The sequence below is a fragment of the Enhydra lutris genome, unplaced genomic scaffold (genome assembly GCF_002288905.1).
Source record: "Enhydra lutris kenyoni isolate GAN:26980312 unplaced genomic scaffold, ASM228890v2 scaffoldscaffold13, whole genome shotgun sequence".
In the NCBI taxonomy this organism is placed as follows: domain Eukaryota; kingdom Metazoa; phylum Chordata; class Mammalia; order Carnivora; family Mustelidae; genus Enhydra; species Enhydra lutris.
This window is the reverse complement of record NW_019154097.1, coordinates 31,643,067-31,667,165: the sequence shown is the minus strand read 5'-3', so window position 1 is coordinate 31,667,165 and position 24,099 is coordinate 31,643,067. Positions and strand designations below refer to the sequence as shown.

Genomic DNA, 24,099 nt, shown 5'->3' with positions numbered 1-24,099 from the left:
TCTCTCTCTCTCTCTCTCTCACAAATAAATTAAGTTAATTAACAAGCATGAGCTCGCAATCAGCGATTATCAAACTACAAGGAAACAAGCCACTATGAGTGAGAGTCAGCAATATTATAAACCCTATAGTTAGATACCTTTCCTAAATACTTTGGCTATTATTTATTTGTTTTTAAAGCTCACAACTTCCTGAATATAAACAGGGCAGAATTTTAAGCTATGTCTTTTAATTTTTATTACTTATTTATTTATCTGACAGAGAGAGAGAGAGAGCACAAGCAGGGGGAGTGGCAGAGGGAGAGGGAGAAGCAGGCTCCCATGCGGGACTCAGTCCCAGGACTCTGGGATCATGATCTGAGCCGAAGGCAGACACTTAACCAATTGAGCCATCCAGGAGCCCCTACTTTGGCTATTAGAATTACTAAATATAGAATATAAAACAATTGTGTATAAAATATTCAAGGAAATTCAAGATGGAATGCAGAACAATTACTGACCTAAGATTTGAGTACTCATATCTTGAAAACGAGAACAAAACAAAACCTGAGGAAATCCACCACTGTTAGACTTTCAGTAAAGGAAAGTAAAAGAAAATGATCTCAAAAGAAAGAAGGAATGGGGAGCACCTGGCTGGCTCAGTCAGAAGACTTTGTAACTCTTGATCTCAGGGTCATGAGTTCAAACCCCACACTGGATGTAGAGATTACTTAAATAAATAAATTAATTAAAAAAAAGAAATTGTGAGTAAAGAAGTAGTAAACATGTGGGTGAATCTAAATAAAAAATGAATAAAATCATATCAGCAGTAATAATGTCCCCTTTGTGGACAGAAAAAGGGCAAATCTCAAATACTGGACATCAGTTGTATACAGTTTGGAGAAGTAATTGGAATTAATGTGGTTGAAGGTCCTTGAATTATTTGGGTGGGATAAGATAATTATTAACTGTAGACTTTTTTAAGTTTGAAAGATGTAATTTTAAGGGCAATTATTGAAAGAATAGAAAAGGAGAATGCATTTACCAACTGTAGAGGAAACGAAATGGAAGAAAGGGGGAAAATCCTCAATTTTTAAAAAAGTAAGAAAGGAGAAATGAGAACCATGGAAAAGATGATGGGTCAAAAAAAGCACAAATTTAGATGGCAGATACAAGTCCAAATTTATCACTAATCTTTAAAAAATGCAAATGTGCTAAATTCTCTAGTTAAAAGACTAGAAATTATCAGAAATATTTTTTATTTTTTAAAGTTTATGTATTTATTTATTTTAAAGTAATCTCTACACTCAACATGGAGCTCAGACTCATGACCTCCAGATCAACAACATGCTCTTCTCACAGAGCCAGCCGGGCACCCCCACATTGAATATTTTTTAAAACCAGCCATGTGTGGTCTACAAGACCCACTCCTAAAACATAAGGACACTGAAAGGCTGAAAGTAAAAGTATTCATAATGATATAGCAGAAAAATACCAACCAAAGGAAAGTTGGAGTGGCTTTATTAGTATCAAAAAAATAGAGATTAAATTAAATATTATTGTAAGAGATAAAGATAATAAAGGTTTTAGTGCATCTGGATGATAAAACAATTGAATGAATAAAACAGCCTCAACATATACAAAGCCAGAATGGAAGAACTACAGAGAAAAATTGATAAATCTGTGATTATTATGAAAGATTTCAACAAATCTCTTGCAATTATTGGTATGTCAAGTAATGAAAAACAGTAAGATATACAGGAACTTTAAATAATTATTAATTAGTGTTTTTAAAAAGATTTTATTTATTTATTTAACAGACCGAGACCACAAGTAGGCAGAGAGGCAGGCAGAGAGAGGGGGAAGCAGGCTCCCTGCTGAGCAGAGAGCCCAATATGGGGCTCGATCCTAGGACCCCGAGATCATGACCTGAGCCAAAGGCAGAGGCTTTAACCCACTGAGCCACCCAGGCACCCCAATATAGAGGATTTAAACAATTAACAAACCTGAGCAAGTTTGACTCACCATCTTTTCCATGGCTCTCATTTCTCCTTTCTTACTTTTTAAAAAATTGAGGGTTTTCTCCCTTTCTTCCATTTCCTTTCCTCTACAACTGGTAAATGTATACTCCTTTTCTATTCTTTTAGTAATTGCCCTTAAAATTATATGTTTCAAACTTAAGTACAAAAGTTAATAATTATCTTATTCCATCACCCCCCAAATAATTCAAGTAGCTGTAGATAAAGTCCTAAATCCAACAATTAGAGAATACTTATGTTTTCATGCACACATGGAAAATTTATAAAAAGTGATCATATTAGAATATAATGTAATTCTCAACAAATTATAATAACTGGTATCCTACAAATCATGTTTCCATAACCTACAATGCAAGTAGGTTAAAAGTCAATGATAAAATGATGAGTGAAAAAAATTTCCATATGTTGGTAAATTAGAAAAAAAAAATCACACTGGATATATATGTATTTTAGATTTTATTTATTAATTTGATGGGCAGAGATCACAAGTAGGCAGAGAGGCAGGCACAGAGAGAGGGGGAAGCAGGCTCCCTGCTGAGCAGAGAGCCTGATGTGGGACTTGATTCCAGGACCCTGAGACCAGAACCTGAGCCAAAGGCAGAAGCTTAACCCACTGAGCCACCTAGGCGCCCCAAATATCTTTTTTTAAAAAGATTTTATTTATTTATTTGACAGGGAGAGACACAGGGAGAGAGGGAACACAAGCAGGGGGAGTGGGAGAGGGAGAAGCAGGCTTCCCACTGAGCAGGGAGCCTGCTTGGATGTGGGGCTTGATCCCAGGACCCTGGGATCATGACCTGAGCTGAGGCAGATGCTTAACGACTGAGGCACCCAGGTGCCCCCACACTGGAAATTTTTAAAGTACTTAGAACTGAATGAAAAAATTACATATCAAAACATGTGGCATGCAGAAAAAGTGCTAGTTTGAGGGAAATGTAGAGTCCAAAATACTTATGTTAGAATAAAAAAGGGTTGACATTGAGGTAAGCATCCATCTCACAAAATTAGGAAAACAAGAACAGAATTTGGTGAAAGTGAAGGATACCATAAATTAATAAATTGGAAAAATAAAGATACATAGAAGCAACAAGGACCAAATTGGTTCTTTGAAAGACTCATAACACAGATAAATATTGGCAAAATGTAAGAAGTAAAAAGACACTGGCATAAATCAATCATATTAAGACTGAGAAAGGAAATACTGCTTACAGAAGAGCAGAAATTAAAAAGATAAAAATGAGGGGCACCTGGTTGGCTCAGTCAGAAGAGCATGTGATTCTTGATCTCAGCGTCGTGAGTTTGAGTCCCAGGTGGGGTATGGAGATTGCATAAATGAAGGTTTTTAAAAAAAGATAAAAAAGAGAATGTCCTATTAGTAATAAATTATTAATTTGTCCTTTAGTAATAAATTTTAAAACAGGCAAAGTACACAAATTCCTTGAAACACAGGACTAATCAAAAACGACTCAAGAAGAAATAAAAACCTGGAATAATCCCATAACTACCATACATAATTGAATATACAGCTGAAATAGTTCCACGTAGAAAATATCAAGCCCAAATGATTCCAAACATCCAAAGAACAGATATTATAATTTTATACAAACTCACCCAGAGGACAGAAAAGAGGAAGCCCTCCTCATCTCACTTTGAGAAACCCGTCTAACTTTAATACCCAAATCAGGACAATTTGATGTGTCTACATTCAAAAATCAAGAAAGAATAGGAGGAGCCTAAGGGGCACCTGGGTGGCTCAGTTGGTTAAGCAGCTGCCTTCAGCTCAGGTCATGGTCTCAGGGTCCTGGGACCGAGTCCCGCATCGGGTTCCCTACCCAGTGGGGAGACTGCTTCTGCCTGTCGCTCCTCCTGCTGTGCTCTCTCTCTCTGTGTCAAATAATAAATAAAATCTTAACAACAACAAAAAAGAATAGGAGAAAACTGAATCCAACAAAATATTTAAAATCATGACCAAACTGGCTTTATACCATGAATGCAAGGGTGGTTTAACATGACTATATATATGAATATAATACCGGTATCATTAATATATTTTATAATACCATATATAATAATTATATATCTATATCTTATATTACCTATCAGAGTATTATATATTGTTATTAGGAAGAGATGAAACATCATTTCCAGATACTTTTATTTACATTAAAAAACCAAAATAAGGGGCTTCTGGGTGGCTCAGTCAGTTAGGCATCTGCCTTCAGGTCAGGTCATGATCTCAGGGTCCTGGGATCGAGCCCAGCTGCCAGCTGGACACTCATTGAGGTTCCCTGCTCTGCGGGGAGTCTGCTTCTCCCCCTCCTTCTTTTTTTTTTTTTAAGATTTTTATTTATTTATTTGACAGACAGAAATCACAAGTAGGCAGAGAGAGAGATTGGAGGAAGCAGGCTCCCCGCCGAGCAGAGAGCCCAATGCGGGGCTCCATCCCAGGACCCTGAGATCACGGCCTGAGCCAAAGGCAGAGGCTTTAACCCACTGAACCACCCAGGTGCCCCCTCCCCCTCCTTCTGATTGCTGTTCTCCCTGCTTGTACTCTCTCTCCCTTTCTCTCTCTGTCAAATAAATAAAATCTTTGAAAACACAAAACAGAACAAAAACCAAAATAATATACTGAGAGATTATTAGAATTAATAAGAGCTTATCAAGATGGCAAGATATAGGATAATATTTAAAACGAAATTGCCTTCTCTATGCTTGCTTATAAAACGATTCAGAAAAAGACAATATTTAGGTAATTGACAGAAAGTAAGGACTTTAAAACTTAAGCTAATAAAAGGCGTCTATGACCTGATACGCAGAAAGTCCTACAACTGTGTTGAAAGATATTAAAGAAGACCTAAATAAACAGGGAGGTTGGTCCTGTTCAAGGAGGGAAAGACTCATTATCCATATTTTATCAATTCTCCCTATATTAATCTATAGGATTATAATTCTAGTCAAAATCCAATGAGAGTTTGAAAAGTACTTTGCAAGCTGATTCTAAAATCTATGTGCAATAACAAAAGGCCAAGAAAGACTCCTACAATCCCGAAGAGGAAATGGTGGTAAAACATGTCCTAAATGCAATGCAGACTAACACAAAGTATTCGTCCTTAAGATAGCGCAGTCCTGATAAGATTAGCCCAACAGAACAATGTGACAGTAATAAACGCTCACACACACGAAAACCTGACATACAATAGACCCAGCTCTTCAGACCACTGGGAAAGGATTAACTAATCAAGGCATGTGCCTGAATAATTGGTTACCCATAAGAGAAAGTATGAAATTGGACCTTTATCCCACCTGTACCCAAAATAAATTTTTAAAAGATTTTTTATTTTTAAAATTTTTTTCTTAAAGCTTTTATTTATGTATTTGAGAGAGATTGAGAGTGAGCGAGAGAGAGCTTAAGAGTGATCGAGAGAGCGAGAAAGAAGGAGCAGGGGGAGAGGGAGAAGCAGACCCGCCACTGAGCAGGGGGCTGGATGCGGGACTCGATCCCAGGACTCTGGGCATGACCTGAGCCAAAGGCAGCTGCTTAATGGCTGAGCCGCCCAGAAACCCTCTCCAAAATAAATTCTTAATGGATTAAAAATTCTAAATGTGAAAATGAGAAGTTCAAAATTTAAGACGAAATACATAAGAAAATATTTTTATGACTTGGGTAGGGAAGGATTTTGTAAATAAGACAAAAAAAAAGTCAAACCATAAAACATATAATAAATTAGTCTACATTAAAATGAAGAACTTGTATTTCACAGACTGGAAGAAATTACTTATAACACATATAATTAACAAAGGATTTGTATCCAGAACATATTAAAAAAAAAAAACAAAACAACTTAACAATCCTAAAAGTAAATGAGAAAAAGACAAAAAAAAAAAAAAAAAAAAAAAAAAGAAACATGAGCAAAAGACACAATAAATAAGCATTTCCCAAAAGAGGATTCACCATTGGAAAATATACATATGGAAAGATGGTCCATCTCATTACCAGTAAGGGAGTAAGTAAGTAGCAAATTCAAGTCCCGTGGGGCGGGTCAAAATTGGTAAGTGCTGTCAAGGGTAGAGAGTAACAGGAACTCTAGTTCACGGCTGGTAGGAATGTGAATAGTAAATTCTCTTTGGAAAACACCGGCTTCGTCTTGTAAAGCTGACTCTGCGCATATCCCACCAACCCAGCCGTGCCCCTACCAGCTTATGTTCTGGAAAGACTGTGTGGCATGTGAGCATTAAGAGCCCTGTGGCTGGACACTCACTGCAGTGTTGTTCATTCTGGTGAAAAGCTGACAAAACCCAAATAAGCAAAATGGAAGGATATATAATTTGGGGGATTAGAATTTTTTAAAATATTTATTTATTTATTTATTTGAGAGAGAGAGAGAGAGAGAGAGGGATCCAGCGTGAACGGGGTGGGGCAGGGAGGGGAGAGGCTGAGAGATTCCTCAAGCTGACCCCCTGCTGAGTGCAGGGTGGGGGGATTCCACCCCCTGGGGGCTGGATCCCAGGACCCCAAGATCTTGATCTGAGCTGAAATCAAAAGTCCGATGTTCAACCAACTGAGCTGCCTGGGCACACCTAGGATTTTTTTTTTTTTTAAAGATTTTATTTAATTTTTTGACAGAGAGAGATCACAAGTAGGCAGAGGCAGGCAGAGAGAGAGAATGAGGGAAGCAGGCTCTCCGCTGAGCAGAGAGCCCGATGCGGGACTCGATCACAGGACCCTGAGATCATGACCTGAGCCGAAGGCAGTGGCTTAACCCACTGAGCCACCCAGGCGCCCCTAGGATTTTTTTTTTAAGTAAAGCAGTAATAAACACAAAATACAAAATAGTGGTTATCTTCAGGAGTGAGGTGGGGGAGGGGCATGGGGTAGAATACAGAGGAAGATTCAGGGGTTTTGGTAATGTTCTAGTTCTTATCTTGGGTCACGTTCATAGGCGTTCATCTTGTGCTGCATAACTTTTATCAGTCATACCTTTGCGGGTGTATGTATCAAATGGAACGTAATGAAAATAAAAACGAGTCCCACTTACATGCTTTTTTTAAAAACAAGAAATGGGGCACCTGGGTAGCTCAGTCGGTTAAGCATCTGTCTTTGGCTCAAGTCATGATCCCGGGGTCCTGGGATCGAGCCCCACATGGGGCTCCCTGCTCAGCGGGGAGCCTGCTTCTCCCTCTCTCTCTTCTGCTCCCCCTGCTTGTGCTCTCCCGCTGTCTCCGTCAAATAAATAAATAAAAATCTTTAAAATAATAAATAAATTAAAATTTAAAAAAAGAAAACAAGAAATAACCAAAAAGGAAAGACAGGAAATAAAGTGCTGGACAAAGATAAAGATAATAGGGCAAAGGCAAACAAAACAGGATATGGGAGTAGCAACCTTGCCATCCAAGTAGAATTCAAGTCTAAAAGCAGTACATGGGACAAAGAGGAACTTTATTTAATGAAGGAAGACACGTTCCCTGAGGAGGCTAGAACAATCATAAACCCTCCGTACCCAAAAGCACAGCAGCCACCTGTAATAAAGCAAAAACTCCAGGAGAAACACAATCACTTGCCCAACTCCTCCTCCCCAACGGTGCTCGGACAATCCTCCCCACGAGGGTGCTGCTGGCTGGGCCGTCTCCTGAGCACTGCTCTGGCTTTAGGGGGTCACCACTGGGACCCACCTTCTCCGGTGACTTGGAAAGGGCTCAGAGGGTACGGCCAGGCTCCCAGGGGTCCCAGTCTGGCCTTGTCCAGTCTCCCAGCAGCAGCCTCTGCACCTGCTCCTAGATCAGCCTCCCTGAGCTCATCCTTTCCTGTGCGCTCTTTCTCAACGTTCTGGGTTTCTAATCTACTGATTTCTTCTAGGTGGGGGGTGGGGGAGGGGATGTGATAGAGGTGAGGGGGGGCTTTAATGTGGGAAAATGAACCCATTCTCCTCCGCCCTGTTTCCCATGTTTTCATCAGTGCCTACTGGCTGTGTGAACTTGGCAAGCCGCTAACCACCCTGAACTCTGCCTTCCCCTCCAGACAGCGCCAGGCAATGATGGGAGGGGCGCAGGTGGTGCCTGCCATAGGGCTGGGCTGGCCCGGGAGAGGGAGGGTGGGGCTTTCTGGCCCTCAGTCACGCTTTCTCTCTGCTTCTCTTCTTCTGAGAAGCCGACTTGCTGGTCCATGCCTGGGAGGCAGCTTAGGATAGACCGCACCCCTCCGCCTAGCCTTTGAAGCCTGGCTCCTCCCCAGGGGAAGAGGCCAGCCTCGGTCGGTCCCTCGGGCCATTCCAACTCCCTCCTTGGCCTGGAGCCTAGTCTGGTGAAGCCGGCTCCACCCCTCAGAAGGGCAGAGTTGCAAAAAATTGGGAGATTTTCCCGTCTGTCCCAACCTTCCTTCTGGGCAGAGCTGCTTGTTTATACTGGTAACTGGCTCCCTCGGGATCTGCTACTCACTGAACAAGCTCCTTGACCCCTCAGAGCCTCAGTGTTCTCACCTGTAGAATGGGGATGATAATAACAACACCTCGAGTGACAAGGAAATGAGGTCATGCCTACAGGCGCTGGCCCGGCGTAAGGCCCAGCTATTTATTTAACCGTCCTGGTCTAGGTATTGGCCAGGCATTTTACAAACCAAAAGATCCTTTGCAGGGAGCTGACCCCTTCTGGAGCTGCTGCTCCCCTTTGTTTCACAGAGCATGACTGTGGTTTTCTGCCCTTGTCCCTAGCGCTCTGTTGCTGGACATTTTGGGGGTGGATCTAACCTGATGAGTCTAACCTCATTAGCAGCTCAGCGCCAGTCATTTGGTTTTCCAGGTGAGCTCTGTGGCTGACAGTGTGCTCCACCACCCTGCCCAAGTTCCATGTGTGGAGGAGCCCGAGGGGACCCGCACCCGGCAGGTGCTCACGGCCACAAGAGCCCTGATGGCAGGAACGGCTCTCACTGCGACCGTCTGTGTATTTTATGCCAACAACGATCGGTTTCATTCGTTCTCAGGAACCTCGGACAATGTCCAGTTGAACGGAATCTGCAGAAAAAAAAAATGCCCCCAAAACAATGTCTCCTCTTAAATGTCAAAATCAGTGCACACGTTAGGGAGAGTTCTCACGAACTCTATTTGTATAAACCAAGTGGGACAATGTGCAAAACTGGGCGTGGAGGAGGTCCAGGGGTCCTTCTTGTGTCCTGTTGCGAATCATCTTAGCCCTTTGAGCACTGACTTTCACGCCAAAAACTTGGAAAACTTGGAAACGTGACCTCCTTGATTTGCCCAAGGACCCTGTGAGATGGTATGGGTTTTAGTTGGGACTCTTTGGTGGCAGGTGACAGAGATGTCGCTCTAACTAGTTCGAGCAGTAAAGCGCTCTATTAACCATTTATTTGTTAACCCCTTAATGCCTCCGTAACAGAAGCCTTGGTAGGTCTTGCTCTGTCCAGCTTCCCTTTTACCTTGTCTATGAACTGGCCACGATCTCTAGGGCTCCCCCAAGTGGTACGAAGCAGAGCTGCCAGCGTCCCTGTAACTTGGGATCCAAGAAGGTGCCCCAAGATCATGGCTGGTCCAGTCACAGGTAGTGGAGTACTCTGGCCTGGAGGCCTAGGCCACAAGACTCAGGCCGACCAGCAGGGACAAGCTCGCACTGCCCATGCCACGATGCAAGCTCTGGCACGGCCCCTGAGGTCATGGGAAGGCCAGGAGCCTGTCAGCCTCAGAGCACGGGGAAAGCAAGCTGGTGTCTCAGGGAACACAGCTCCCAGAAGCTTCCCTGGCCTGAAATAGTTGCCATTGTCAGTGCCAAGGACAGCCCCGAACACTCCCTCCAGGGCTCTTGGGCTCCTCCTGGCTCAATGTTCTGGACTGAGAGTCAGCTTCCTGGGTAGGCAGAAATGAGGGGCACCCACAAATAATCTTAGCCCCATTGTTTGAATGCCTGGGTTTGGCTGAACCCTGTGACTGGCTCACTTGCTCGTGTGGCCCTCATGATGGACCTGGGCTCACCCCTCAGTTTATAAAGCAACCAAGGCTTGGGATGGTTAAGTGACTTGCCCAAGGTCACATGGCCCATGAAGAGCAGAGTTGGGATTGGAGCTTGATACTACTGTGCTGTTTACCCCTGAAGCCGGAAGAGGGCAGAGCACCTCCACACCCCAGAGCCCTAGTGACTGAAATGATCAAAATGAAACACTAGCTCCTAATCAGCCTTCCAACTATGATTCGAATCCCCTGTTCTGGAAACACCCATAGGGTCCGGAGCTCTATGGGGGTAGACCTGGATCTTGCCCAGTGAGGGAGCACCCCTCATGTCCCTGGGGAAGCTGAGGCTGCCCTGAGTCCTGGGCAGGGCCTGAGCCCCCTCTGCTTCTGTGAGGAGGAGAGGAAGAGAAGGGACGGTCTGTGCATATGGGGGGCGGGGAGGGGAGCTCTGAAGTTCTACACTCAACCCTGTGATTCTCCTGCAGGGTTCAGGGAGGGCTGATTCCCTGGGACCTAGGGCACTGACAGTAAATAGTCTTTCTCTGACTTTTAGCCTCCTGAGCCTTTGTTTCCTTATCCATAAAATGGGGGTAGTGACAGTACCTGCCCCACGGGTCAGTGCGAGGAGTCGGTGAGATGGGCACAGCACAGCTGGGAGTGGCTAAAGCACTCAGGAAGATGTTGCTATTTTTACCCCTTTCCACCTCCCCTTGTTTTCCTCCTCCTGTGTCTTTGTCGCTGCCCCAGCTCTAGTTCAAATCCCAGATCTGCTATTTCGTAGCTGTGTGGCTTCAGGCAGGTTACTTGACATCTCTGAGCTCATGTTGCTGTTCTGTAAGATGGGAACGCTCCCACCTGCTTCTTAGGGTTGTGATGAGGAATCCACGGCATCATCCCTGTAAAGCTCCCACACAGGACCTGGCACATAGGAGCCTCCGACAGGGAGGATTTCTTCCTTCTTTATTTTCTGGCCTTAATGTGAAGCCATCCCCACATCACCACCCTGCCCAGCCGCGGCTTCGGCTCTCACCTGCCTGACTCCCGACCGCCACCTCGTGGCCTGACAGGTGACTGCACGTTCAGAAGTGAAATTCAAACTAGCTTCTGGTTTCCCAGATTTAAAAGCAAAAGACCTACAGTTTCCTTCTCTTGCAGAAAGGTCCTAGGTGTTCTGTCCCAGAGGAAAGATGCACAAGGGGCTGCCTACCACTGGGCCCATTCCAACTAGCTTCTGTGCTAAGAACTTTCTGTGCATCACGTTGTTACTGATTGGGCTCTGGTTTGGATCAGAGTTTTCCAAAGGAACAAATAAAGGTTCCTGGAGTCACCGTGGCCACATCAAGGGTTCCAAGGCATCGACATGTGCATTGGCTTTATCTGTAGGGTGGGTACAGGGGTTTTTGTTTATTACTTCTCTTTAGGCCACAAATTGATACATTGCATATACTCTTCTGTGTTATTCAAAATCTCATCGTGTGTTGACTTTATTCTCAGCTAAAGCAGAGAACGGTTTGTGTCGGGTGTTCTTCCAACGCCAAGGGCTCAAGTGACTGCCCTCAGCATGTCCAGCACCAGGGATCTCGGCTCCTACAATCTCAGGCTTCAGGATCCTGAATTCAACCCGAGTGTGCCCCACCTCCCTGGTGCCCTGCCACTCCCGCCTCTGAGTGCTTGCTCTGGCTGTTCCCTCCCCTGGGAGGTTTTCCCTAAATTTTCAGCTACAGCGGACCAGCACCCCACCACCACCCTTCCTGCGCCCGCCCATCCCCACTTGATGCCTCTCTCATAGCTCCTGCTTTTTCTCTGCCCAGGCGGACATGCGTCCCGGGAGACCTGCCAGGCGAGAGATGAAGATCAAAAGGAAGGAGCAATCAGGGGGTAGCCCCCTTCTCCCGTCAAGCCCCAGGGGTTGCTCTGAAGTCAAAGCCGTAAATAGAATCCCTGTGTCTGTCTGACAGTGCCCGGGATCAAGATCTGCATGGTATGGGGGTCCCAGGACACTAGAGGCAAAGAGGGCATCTGAAGCACCCTCCGAATGCCTGCTGGACCACCCACCTAACTGCCCATCTGTCCTGGAGGGTGCTCGTTCCGTGTAGCAGCGCTCATCCCTCACCTTCTCCAGTCCGGGGCTCACAGCCCGGCAGGATTCTCGAGGAAATCTGGGGCCAGGGAGCCGTGGGGAATTCCGGAGGCAGGACTGCACAGGGGCTCAGACACCTTGAGGACAAGGTTTTAGGGTGGGTTCACAATCACGTTCTTCTCCCGAGACCACCCCCTTCTCAAGGACCCCTCCCACCCCAGGTTCCTGGGAGAAATCACCCCGGAGCTCGTTGCTTCGCTCTAAGCCTTGGTTTTCTCATCTGTGCAGTGGGATGAGAGTGGTTCTGGGTTGTGAAGATCAGTGGGCTGAAGTCTGTGACTGGCAATGGTGGCAATGGCTGGTGTTTATGCTGTTTGAATCTGTCCCCAGAAAGGGGGGCCTAGGGGAGACCTCCTTCCATGCCGTCTTTCTCCCCAGGGACCCGGCCTGTGTTTCCCCCACCTCCAGTGCCTTCACCTTCTGGGCTGGGGGGAGAAGACAGGAGACAGGGGAGCCCTGGATGAGCACAGCCCCTCCTCTCCACCCCCCACACATTTTTTAGTGACAGGATTTTAAACGGTTGCTGTAGGCAAGAGAGTTGGCAGCCCACTGCTGGAGGTGGGGGGGTGGAGCTTGGAGGCCCCTCTTTCAGGAGCCTGGGCCTGGGGCTTGGACATGAAGACCCAGTTGAGTCCTGTCTCTGTGCTGTGCAGCTGGGGTGAGTGACTTAATTTCTCTGGGCCTCCGTGAGGCCACTCTGAAGGTAGGAGAGTCTCCTTGATCCCTGGGTCCCTGAGCTTGACCTTGGAGGACCAGATCATAGGGCCAGAGAGGGTGGGCTAGAGGGGACAGCTGGGGTGCTGGCGAGGCCATGGATTTGCCACCAAACCTGATTTTTGAACCTTGGTTCTGCTGCCCCTTGTTACCCTTATCATATCGAGCCGGTCACTACCTCCTTCTGAGCCTTGGGTTCCCTTCTGAAAAATGAGACCTTAGTACTTGCTGCTTGGGGTGTTGTGGGGTGCAGAGGAAGAAATGAGCAGGAGTGCCTCAACTTGTCTAGACTTCAGGAAACCTCCTGGGCAAGAATCACCCAGAGGCTGCAGAAGAGGGTGCGGGGTGGCGCATGACCCCTAGGGGGCGCTGGAGCCCGGGAGAGCGGCTGGAGGTGGCTTCCAGGTAACCCCCGCCACAGGAGTGGGGACAGGAGGCTGAGAAGGAACAACCAGAGAGGTTGGGGAAAGGGTGGAACATTAAAACATCCGATCTGTGGACGTGAGTCCCTGCCCCCAGTCTCATTGCTTCTCCCCCACCCCCAAACTGAGCTCTTCTAGTTTAGGAGTGTAGCAGGATTTTGCCTGCCCCTGAGATTTTGCACAAGACTGAAGCACTACCAGACACTCTTTCCCACCTAGTCTTCTCCGTGCTAGCTAACTTCTGATCTCGGCTTAATATGTAGCCTCTTCCAGGAAGCCTTCCATGATGCTTCACCCCTCCAGGTGAGGTTGGGTACCCCTGCCACAAGGCCTCTCTGAACCTCAGCTGAGCTTATACCACAGTCTATGTCCTTGAGGCACAGACCACTGAGCCCTGGTTCTCAACCTGGTAGCTGTCACTTAAAGGTCCCCTCATGCTGGTTGGTTGAATGAAAGAATGTGTTGGGAAACAGGAGAGAGTGGGATGGGATGGATGCATCTGTCTTAAGCATGGAGGTGGTTCGGGGTTGGGATGGACCAAGGATACGGTGGTGAGGATTATGGGATGGGACAAGGAATGGGCTGGGATGAGAACGGGGACCCCGAGCCCTCTCTCCTCCTTGACCTGCTGTCCCTGGCACCCATGGAGAAGCCCCCCCATGCCTCACGCAGGACTGGCTCCCGCCGGGTCCCTCCCGCCCCCCCAAGGAGAGGCAGCACAGACGTGTACAGGTTGATTTATTTACAAATATACTGATGTCTCATCTTTTGTTGGTGTTTCCATTTTCTGCTTTTGTGGGAAGAGGCAGAAGGTGAGCGTGGAGGGCAGGGTGGGGGGAGTGATGTGGTAGACGCTAATAAATAATTTAACAATGACAAGTTATTAAATAAAATGTGTCTGGGGATGGCGGGTGGGCAGTGAGAGTCTGTACAAGGAAAACAGAGGAATGGCCGATGGCCGGTCCCCACGCCCAGCTGGGCTGGGCTCCCGTGGGGCCCTCAGTCGGGGTCGGGGGGTGGGCACCGGCAGACAGGCTCGTGGCAAACTGCACCTTCCAAGGGCCAAATGGTGGAGGGTCCTTCCTGCTCCCCCAGCCCTCAGGCCTCGTGTGCCCGGGAGTGTGAGTAGGTACGTGAGCCTCCGTGTGCGTCCGGGGTGAGTGTGTGTCTGTGCGTGTGTGTGTGGACCCTCTTCCCCGCAGGGTAGAGTGAGCCCCAGAGCTGCAGGTTCTCCCAGACCTCAGGGGGTGCCCAGAGCTCAGGCCAAGCAGGGGTCAGCCGGTTTGCCCTCCCTAGGAGTGGAGAGAGGGATGCAGGCTCCACAGGGGTGGGTGAGGCAGCCTCACTGCTGGGGGGGCAGCTGAGCCCCCTAAAGGAGAAGAGGCCTCCCCCCAGCCCTGCGACAGGGGCCTGACCTCGCGTGCGCCCTGCTCGCCCAGAGACAGTGGACTCCTCTCCTCCCCGTCCTGGGAATCCTCCCCACATGCCCAGCCCGCTTGCCCTGACCTCTTCCCCTACAGGCTCTGCCTGCCCTACAGTGGGACCTTTGGGACCATAGGGTCCCTTTGTCTGTGCGGCCCCCCAAGAGGCTCCGTGGAGCAGGCAGATGAGGCTCTGGCTGGGGGCAGGACCCCACCTTCTTGTCCCTCCTCTGCCTTATCTGCTGTGTCACTTGGGGCAGAGTCCCTCCCCCTGCCCACCTCACACTTTCTGCCTCTTCCTCTGGGCCAGAACTTGACCTCCCTCTTCCCTTGGGCTTCCCATCCCAGCCACCACGAGTGATGACGGTCAGGGTGGGGAGTGCTCCTGGCTGCTCACCGCGCCCCTGTCAAGGCTGCACTTCCTCCCACATGCGGTGGGAAGAGCCTGCTTATCCCACCTCGCCCCAGACTCCAGCGAGCGGGCTTGCCTCTGCAGGCTTCTGCGGGGTGACCCTGACCGCCGGCCACCTTTCTCTGAGCCTCGGGTTCCTCATCTGAGAAATGGGTCCCCACTAACATTTGGACAGAGCTGGGTCAGAGTGTGAATGTCTCTCCTTCTAGAAGAAAGCCCCTCAAGGATGAGCCCTATATCTTGTTCATCTGTGTCTCCACGGCCCATCCGGGGCTGGGCAGGGTGGACAGCGGATGTTTGGGGGAGCCTGAGGGAACAGAGGACAGTGAGCCACAGCACACGGCAGTCACCTGACCATGGCTGATGGGGCGTCTCTGGCCCACGGGACACTCTGAAGTCTCTTCGGCTTTGACCATCCGTGGGACGTGAGTGTGGGCGTCTATGAACCAGCGCCCCGCAAGGAGCAGTGCACAGCGAGGGCAGAGCCTGGGCTGGACTTGGGAGGTTGTGAGGCCCCAGATGGGCTGGCAAGACAGATGATGCCCCCCGACCTCGAGGCCATTCACCAGACCAAGAAGATGAGGGGGTGGCATGGTGCCCCTTCTCCCTCTCCTCTCCCAGGCCGGGCTTTCCAAGCTGGGATAAAGGGAGTGGACCAGATGCCCATTTCTGAGCTTCCTTTTGACTGTAAGAGTCTGGTAGAGAAGGACCAGGGCCCCTGGGGGCTGGGGGGGGGTGCTGCCCCGGGCCTGCCCCAAGCACCCCCAGCATGATTTGGACCATGTGAGCACAAGAGGAGGAAGGGGAGCATCTCTCAAGAAACCAGTGTGGCTGCCTAAGGGACCACTGATGGCCCAGGACAAGAGAGGGTACAGCGCCCAGGTGGGCTAAGGTTGCAGAAAACCAAGAACAGCGGCCGAGATCCCTGCGGGAGTTCATGTGGTACAAGGAGGCAGGGCCAGGCTGAGCTGCCTCGCCTGGCTGACAGCCCTGGGGAAGAGCACAGGACACTTTGGAGCAACCTCGGGCTCCCCACTGGACAGAGGAGCCAAAGCACGGAGCAGGCTGGCGAGCGTGGAGAATCCCAGAGGGGGCCGGGCGGAGGGGCCCAAAGGCGGAGAGAGACGCCCACGGTCCTCTTCGCTCAGAGGCTGGGCCAGGCAGATCCCAGGGTGGCAGCCTAGGGCTTGGTGTCAGAATTACAGGAGGGGCTCTGAGCACCTGGCGGAGGACACAGCGGCCACCAGAGGCCAGAGAGGAGTCACCGAGAACAGGACCCCTCAGCCTGACCTCACTCCCTCTTTTGGCAGGGTCATTGCTGAGTGGATCTGGGCTGGGAGCTGAGGCAGCCCGTCTGGCTTCCCACGGGGCATCTGACAAAACGGGGCTGGATGTGCCCTGGGACGCGTCCTCCAAGGAGGACTGGTTCACGGGCCCACACCGGACGGGAGAGGCGCAGGCAGTTCGTGTGCCTCGGGTGAGAAGCGCAGGGCTGGCTCCTGACATGACAGGGACAGCAAGCCAGTGTCACAGAGCTGGGGGTGCAGAGAAACTCCACAGGCCAGACTGAATTAAGGAAGAAGAAATGCGGCAAATAAAAAAGCCAAGGTCCTTTGCAGGATCTAAACAGTAAGTGCCATTCCCCCACATACACACCGGAGGGCCCTGTGGCCCCTCAGTCGTGTGTGTGAGGGTCGGGGATCCAGTTACAGAAGGGCAGGGTGAGTTTCCAGGTAATGTGGTCTCATTTTGGGCCACATTAACAGAGGCAGGGCGCCTAAAGCGGGGGAGGTAGCTGGCTGATACCATGGGGAGACTGGGTTACATCTGTTCCACGTTTAGATTGAAAGCTGGAGCCCAGCTGAGGGTACAGTTTTAGGAGAGAGAGCCGGAGAGACTGGAAGAGCCTGGCTTTGAGAAGTGAAGACTTGGGGCTCAAAGAGGCAGAGGCCAAATCAGCAGAGAAGGGCAGCTGGCCTGGGGCGGGATGAAGCAGCGGGCTCCCCACCGCGGGAGGTACTCCAGAGGCAGAGGGAGCCAAGCTTCGGACAGATGTTGGGCCAAGTGGGTGATTCGGGAGATCCCTTTCCGCCTAGAGGCTCTGCCACTTGTCCCACCTGCTTCTGGGGGCCCTGTCTCTGCCCTGCCTGCTCAGGCAGCCCCCATGTAGGCTGAGGCTAGGGTACACCCGCATCCACATGTTTCAAGACCCAAACTCCCCCCTCCCTCCCGTCCCCTCCTTCCTTCTCCCCTATTGCTGTAAGAAGATGGGGTCCCTGCCCTGGTCTGGCCTCTTTCCCCTTCCTGACGTGGCAGGGCTGGCCCCCAGAGCGCCTCTGTGTCTCTTCAGCTTGTGTGCGTACCTGCGCGCGGATCCGCATGGCCTCCGGGCTGTGCGCGTCTGCAACTGAGGCTCGGTCTACCCTCCCCAGGGACTCCCTCTCAGGGCAGAGCCGTGGTGGGCTGGGCACACCTGCCAGGCTCTTCCCCACTTCTGTTCCAGATTCGAACCGGGACGGGTGAACCCAGGCTGGTGGGCTGGCTCTCAGAGGTGGGGGAGCTGGGCACGAGCCCCGCGCACAGGGACACGCCCTCGCAGGTGACACGCACCGCACACAACGTGGTCGCCTTGGGGTATGCTGGGGCTGTGGCGGGGCGGGGGGCGGCTGCCTGGACCTAGGCCCGGTCCCTGGAGGTTGGCTGGACACAGAGAGGACATTTAAAAAAATAGAGAGAATTTAAGCTTCCCAAAAAAGAGATGGGTAGGGAGAAGGAGGCGATGGAGGCCTAGGTGGGGCTGAGAGGCGAGCGGCTTTCCGAGACTCTGGGTCCCTGGGATGACACGGTCTCTGCCGGCAGGACGCGGCTCTGCCCAGGCTGCGCCCGTCTGCCCGCCCGGCCGGCCCGGGGAAGGGCACCGTATGGCTGTGTGTAGAGTCTGTGCGGGCGGTGGGGCTGGCCCTGGCGGCCGCAGGCCCCCCCCCTCCCAGGACCCTGGCCCAAGCGTCCAAGCGGCCGGCTGGCTCTCAGGAGGCGAAGTAGGAACTCTGCATGGAGTAGAGCCGGTCGATGGGGTTCCCCACGCGGGCCTGCAGGGAGCCCACGTCCGAGGAGCCGAGGAAGCAGTCGCTGAGGCTGGTTAAGGAGGTATCGCTGTCGATGTCATGGAAGATGGAGTCGTTCCCTGGGGGCAGAGGGGGCGTCAGGAGCCGGGCAGGCGTGAGCTCCTGGGGGCCCTTTCGGCCCTGCAGCCTGTGCGGCCAGAGGTGAGTAGGGATGGGGTGACCTGTGGCAGCGGTGGGGGGCCAGAGGCGCGGAGGGCTGCAGGTGGGGCCTCGCGGGCACCCCCTTCCGATGGGAGGCGGCAGGCAGGCTGGCTGTGTCGGCGCGGCCTGCCGGCCCGGGGGTGGTGGGCAGGGGCGGTGCTGGGGTGGGCAGGGGGTGGGGCGGCTTACCATAGGGGTTCATGTGGTCACCTGGCATTTGGGGCGGCGTGAGGCCCTGCTGGAAGGGGTCGCTGCTGCCGTAGGGACTCTGCTCCATGGCCACGATCTGCTGCTGGGGTGGGGCCAATGGCGTGTAGGAGGCCATCATGCCCTCCATGCGACTGGACAGGACCTCTGGGGAGAGAGCACACTTTCACCAACCCGCCCTGTCCACCTCACCCCAGAGCCCACGCCACCCCAGGGGTGCCCTCCCAGATATACCTCAGGCCTTCCCACTGATCTCCCATATGACTCCCCAAGGCCACGGGGCCCACTGCAGTCCCCCTGACTCTGACCTCTTCTGCACTTTCCCAGGTTGCCTGTGGTGACCCAGGGCCACTGAACCCATGTATCTGACCCCTGACCTCTTTTCCCCAGACACACAGGAATAAACACATAGATAAACACAGGAATCGGTTTATCAAAAGCCAGGGATCTCCCCTCCCCACCTCCTCCCTTCCTCCAGTGGCCCTGCCCTCCAGAAGCTCAATGCTTCGGGGGCACAGACACTAAGCAGGCCGTCATGATTCCTCAACATGTGGGTGCAGTGAGCTCCCTGCATCTGGGAGCATCAAGGTGGGGCCCAGGCCAAAGGAGTTCAGGGAAGGCTTCCTGAAAGAAGGGACCCCCTAACTCTACATCACTTAAAGAATCAGCAGGGGTTCAACCATGCCAGGGGCAGGCATGCCCTGCCTCAGGAAGTAAAGGCGGGGAGGGGAGAAACTAGCCGGTGGGAGCAGGGAGCCCTGTGCATGGGGCTATAGTGCCAGGATGAGAGAAGGCCAGGAGTGGGGCAGAAGATGGTCCTCTGGGCGCCCCCCCCAAACCAACCACAGAGCTCAGTGTGGTTCCCCCTGAGGCTGTAGGAAGTCTACTGTGGGAGGGGCTGTGGAGAAAGGCTGGCAGGATGGAGGCTGGAGACAGGGACCACTGAGGAAATTGAGGGAGGGGCTGGGTTCCTAGCCCCTCCCTCCCTTAAGGTGAGCGTGGAAATGACAACTCCCAGGAGGGAGCGTGAGGGACACGGGAGCAGCCTCCACGGCCCTGCTTGGCAACCGAGCGGATGTGGTGCGTGGAAGACAGGAGGGTCAGAGGCGACTCCCAGGTTCCTGGTGTGGGCACTGGGTGGAGGGTAGTGCTGTTTGCTGAGGTGGGGTGAGGAGGGGCAGAGGGTGCTGTGCGAATGTGGCAGCAGGGGCTGCTGTGTGCAGTACAGGAAGGGCCCTGATGAGCTCAAGCGGGACCATGGAACATTCTGGGGCATGACTATGGAATATCCCAGAGGCAGCTGGGAACACAGGAGGTGGTGGCTGGGAGACCAGAGACAGTGGCCACAGCCCCAAGGAGGCCAGGCTGTCTGGGGGAGAGGGGAGGCAGGGGCAGAGAGAAAGAACTGGATTCCAAGGCTCCAGTGCAGCTGGGGACCCGGGCCTGGCCCTGAGCCCTGATAGAAGAGGCTGTCCATCAGTGCCCTGGCATCTGCCCCAAAGCCCCCATCTCACCTGGGAGCAGGCAGCCCTGGGGCCCCCACTCCTCTTGGGCAGTCCCTGCAAGGCTCAATGTCCCCATGGGGCTGGGGAGGCCACCCCCCCGACCCAAGAAATAGTAACATTTTGGCAAAGCCCAGTGTTCAGGGGTCTGGCCGCTGCCCCTCCAGCTGGCTCCTTACCACCCAGCAGGAACCCACACTGAACTCAACACCCCGCAGTCTCTCTCGAGATTTCTGCTGAATTCTGTCGTGGGCAGTGGGGTGTATAGTCACGTGAAAACCACAGCTTTGGGATGCCACATGTGGGGCCGAGGCCAGCTTTGCCCCTCACTCGCTGAGCGATCCCAGTAAGTCCTCTGGTCTGAGTCTCCGCCTCCTTGGCTGTGAGATGGGCTGTGACAGTGCCCTTCCCCTCCGGGATCGGTGGGCATTCCGAGAGGCTGAGCATGGCCAATGGTGACAACTGTGCCTAGCACACCCTGAGGGTGGGAGATGGTTGCATGTATTTTGGGTTTTTTGTTCATTTTTAAGTAAGCTCTAGGCCAGACACGGGCTTGAACTCAGGATGTTGAGATCGAGAGTCACACCTTCCACTGACTGAGCCAGCCAGGCATCCCAGGGGCGAAAATTCTGCCACCCCTCGGCGCAGCCCACACTGCCATCTCTCCTGGGGGCCCCCGTGGTCCCCACCGGCTCTCTTGATCCCAGCAGGTTCCGGGGCGCCAGCTCCCACAGCCCTCACGGCCCTGGTGGAAGGGGTCCGGGGTCCGGGGTCCAGGGGGTGGGGGAAGAGTGCTGTTACCAGAGGCTGAGCCTGGGCCCTGTCGCCCTGGTCCCGGCTCACCTTGGCCCAGCCGCTGCGAGTTCTGCTGCTCCTGCTGCTGCTGGTGCCGCCGCGCCAACTTCTTCATCTGCAGGGGACACGGGTCGTGTCAGTCCCCACCTCCCCATCCCCGTTCAGTCCCGGCCCCTCCCAGCAGGACCGTGTCTTCTGCCCGCACCCCCACTCCAGCCCTGCCCAGCGGGGGCAACAGGTGGCCTCTCACCTTGGCTCTTTGGTTCTGAAACCACACCTGGACCACACGCACACTGAGGCCTGTCTCTGCCGCCAGCGTCTCTCGGACCTGCCCGGGGGGAGGGACACGGATCAGGCCTGGGGGCGGGGGCCGGGGCAGCAGGCCAGGGAGGCGGTGGTTTGGGGGAACTGAGGGACGGGCGGGGGAGGTGGAGGGACGTCCCCATCCCTGGCAAGAGTGGTAGGGGGCACTGTCTGGGAAGGCGGCGGGTGTGGGGTGTCAGCCCCGCCCCACCCCAGCGGCCCCTCACCTTTCGGCAGGGCTTGGAGGACACCTCGAAGGAGGCCTTGAAGGCTCTTCGCTGCTGCGTGGTGAGGATGGTCCGGGGTCGCTTGGGCCTCCGGGGGTCTTTCCCGTCGTCCCCACTGCCTTTACTCTGGCTGCCCTGCCCCTTGGCCGGCTTCATGTCCCCGTCCTCGTCCTCGCTCTTCACTGTGGGGGACACACCCAGCCCATCAGTCTTGTACGAGGGTCTCAGATTGGTACCCGGAGGCCATCTGTCGCCTGGCGGGATCCCCTCACCTCCTGCCAACACCAGCTCCCTGCACTCCGGAGACCCCAGGGCAGCTTGTCAGCCTCTGAAAAACTGGTTCCCGCTGTCCCAGCCCAGGGCCAGTGGGTCCCACAATCCAGCGAGGAGACTCCAGGGAGCCTTCTTTCTTGGAAGCTTCCAGAGACTAAAAACTGTCAGGCAAAGCCATACCCCAGACATTGTCACACCTGAGTATTCATGATGACAGCACGCACACCACACACACAGTTACACACTCAACCACTGACATGTGTGCACGCACACTGGCACGTGGGCCCACAGAGCACGGGGCACACACAGCTCACGCACACACACACACACACACACACACACACACAGGCCCCTGTGCTCACAGGTGGGGACATACAGGCAAGCACACACCTGAACACACACACACACGCACGCACACAGAAGCATGTGTGTTCACCCAGAGACACACCCATGCCCACCGTGCACACACGGCCACTTCCATGTCCCAGAATTGTGGGTCTCAGAGATGCCAGCCCCAGGCGGACACCATGCGCCTCCCACTGTCCCCAAGTCTAAGCTGGTCTCCTATTCCCAGGCCCACCTTCCTCAGACCATGAGCCCCGGGGCTGGGTTGCCTCCCTCCAAGACCCCCACCCCAGGCCCGATAGGAATGGGCCAACGGCACCTGGCTAGTGTCTGCTCTGCTCTAAGAGCCCAGGAAGCCACCACGGTGCCCTGCTCATGGGTGGACAGAGGGACAGATGGATGGGGAGCTCACTTCCTCCAAGGACACCGACAGGACAAAGCTCTTCCGGAAGGCCCTGTGACTGAGGGCTCTAAGTGACCCCCAAGGGCTCTGAAGACCAGGCCATCTCCTCGCCAAGCCCTCTGCTCTAGTCCTTCCCCACTACCTGGGAATGACAGGGCCCCAGCCTTCTCCCTGGCGCTTCCCTTCCAAGACTCACTCCCGGTTGTACCCGCCTTTCTGGCAGGAGGGCTCTAAGCTGGCACAGCCTTTCTGGGGGCTGGAACAGAATAAAGAGGTACCTTCATCCTGGGAAAGGGGGTCTTTGCCTCCACCAAAGAATGCCCCCGGCCCCCCACCCAGCCAGGAAACTGAAGAGCTCAGGCTGCTGTCCCCTGCGCTGAAGGCTGTGTCAGAGCCCTGCTTCATAGCCACCAGCAGCCTGCAGACCTGGGCAGGCAGGGACACCCGCGGTGCCGTGCCATGGTGGGGGCCACAGCAAGGCAAAGGGTGGACAAGGAAGGGGGGTCAGAGAGCAGGGTGTGTGCGTGTGCTTGTGTCTAAACCACAGTCCGGGTAAGCGTGTGGACAAATTTGTGTGCAGCCTTATGCATCACTGCTCTGTGCACGTGGGACGTGTGAGTGGGGTTGTGTGTGCACGTGGGTGTGGTTAAGTGGACGCGCAGTGCGTGTTCCTGGGTGCGGGTTCGCACGCGCTTGGGCATCTCGGCGCACATCTACAGATATTCCTGTGTCCGTGCTTATGTGCCCCTGGGCATCGAATGCGCTTGTGTGTGGACATGTGTGGTCCCATGCACGTATGCTGGTGCATGAGCACGTGTGCCCCAGTGGTAGTGTCCGCACATGCTTTGTGGGCCTGGGTCTGTCCACCGGTGTCCACCGGCGTCTGATGGGGGCGCACTGTCTGTACGTAGCTCGGGTCCTGGGGTCAGGATTGCGCTTCTCCGGCAGCGCCCCGCCTCCGGCCCCCCAGCTGCCCCCCACCAGCTCCAGCCACGGCTCACCAGAGTCGGACTCGTCGGGACTCACGGAGCTGAGCAGGTCCTTCTCCTTCTCGTAGTCCCCCTTGCACAGCAGCTGGCCCTCCTTGAGCACAAACTCGTCGCCCTTGCGCAGCTGCCGCTCACACACGCAGCAGCAGAAGCAGCCCAGGTGGTACACGCATTCCAGCGCCCGCATCACAAACTCCGTGGGGGCGATCTTCTCCAGGCAGCCGCTGCACTTGGCTGCGAAGAGCCTGCGGGTGCACAGGGCGGGCTCGTTGGTTTGGCTCTGGGGGGGCCCCTCCCCGAGACTGCTGTCCACCAGGGGCCTCTCCCTCCTGCCACCCTGACTCCCCCCACCCCAGATAGGAGAGGTCCCACCCGGGCACAGAGCCAGACAGCGGGAGGGCCCCCTGGCCCCGCTCTTCTGGCTCCCCAGGGCCCTGGTGGCCTAAGGGTGGGCACTGGGCATCCTGCCCTGAGGTGCCCTCTCCTGGGCGTATCAGCTCAGGGCCCCGCTTGCTCCGAGATACTGCGGCCACTAGAGGGCAGAGCACATGGTCAGCCTCAACCTTCCTCAAGAGCCAGGCGGGTTCTGGGCCTGAGAAGGGCAGGCGGCCTCCTGGTCCCCTCTCCCCTCACTCCAGGACCTGCTCTGCCTCCTCTCTGCTCTCCCCTCTCTCTCCCACATCCAGGCGATCCTGAGCCCTGTCCGGCCCACC

General features: G+C 53.2%; 1 protein-coding gene across 2 annotated transcripts in view; it reads right to left on the bottom strand.

Annotated features, from left to right (window-relative positions):
* Nucleotides 1-18,102: 18,102 nt before the first annotated feature.
* LOC111146363 (LIM homeobox transcription factor 1 beta) overlaps nt 18,103-24,099 on the bottom strand; it is a 78,802-nt gene continuing 72,805 nt past the window's right edge. The window contains exons 3-8 of one of the 2 annotated variants that reach the window (XM_022501891.1): nt 23,399-23,631; nt 21,377-21,558; nt 21,097-21,174; nt 20,853-20,961; nt 18,553-18,696; nt 18,103-18,260 (exon numbers count right to left, since the gene is read on the bottom strand). In XM_022501891.1, coding sequence (XP_022357599.1) covers nt 18,103-18,260; nt 18,553-18,696; nt 20,853-20,961; nt 21,097-21,174; nt 21,377-21,558; nt 23,399-23,631 — 904 coding nt within the window. Of the gene's footprint in view, nt 18,261-18,531; nt 18,697-20,852; nt 20,962-21,096; nt 21,175-21,376; nt 21,559-23,398; nt 23,632-24,099 lie in introns of both variants that reach the window. The other variant, XM_022501892.1, reaches the window with a different exon arrangement.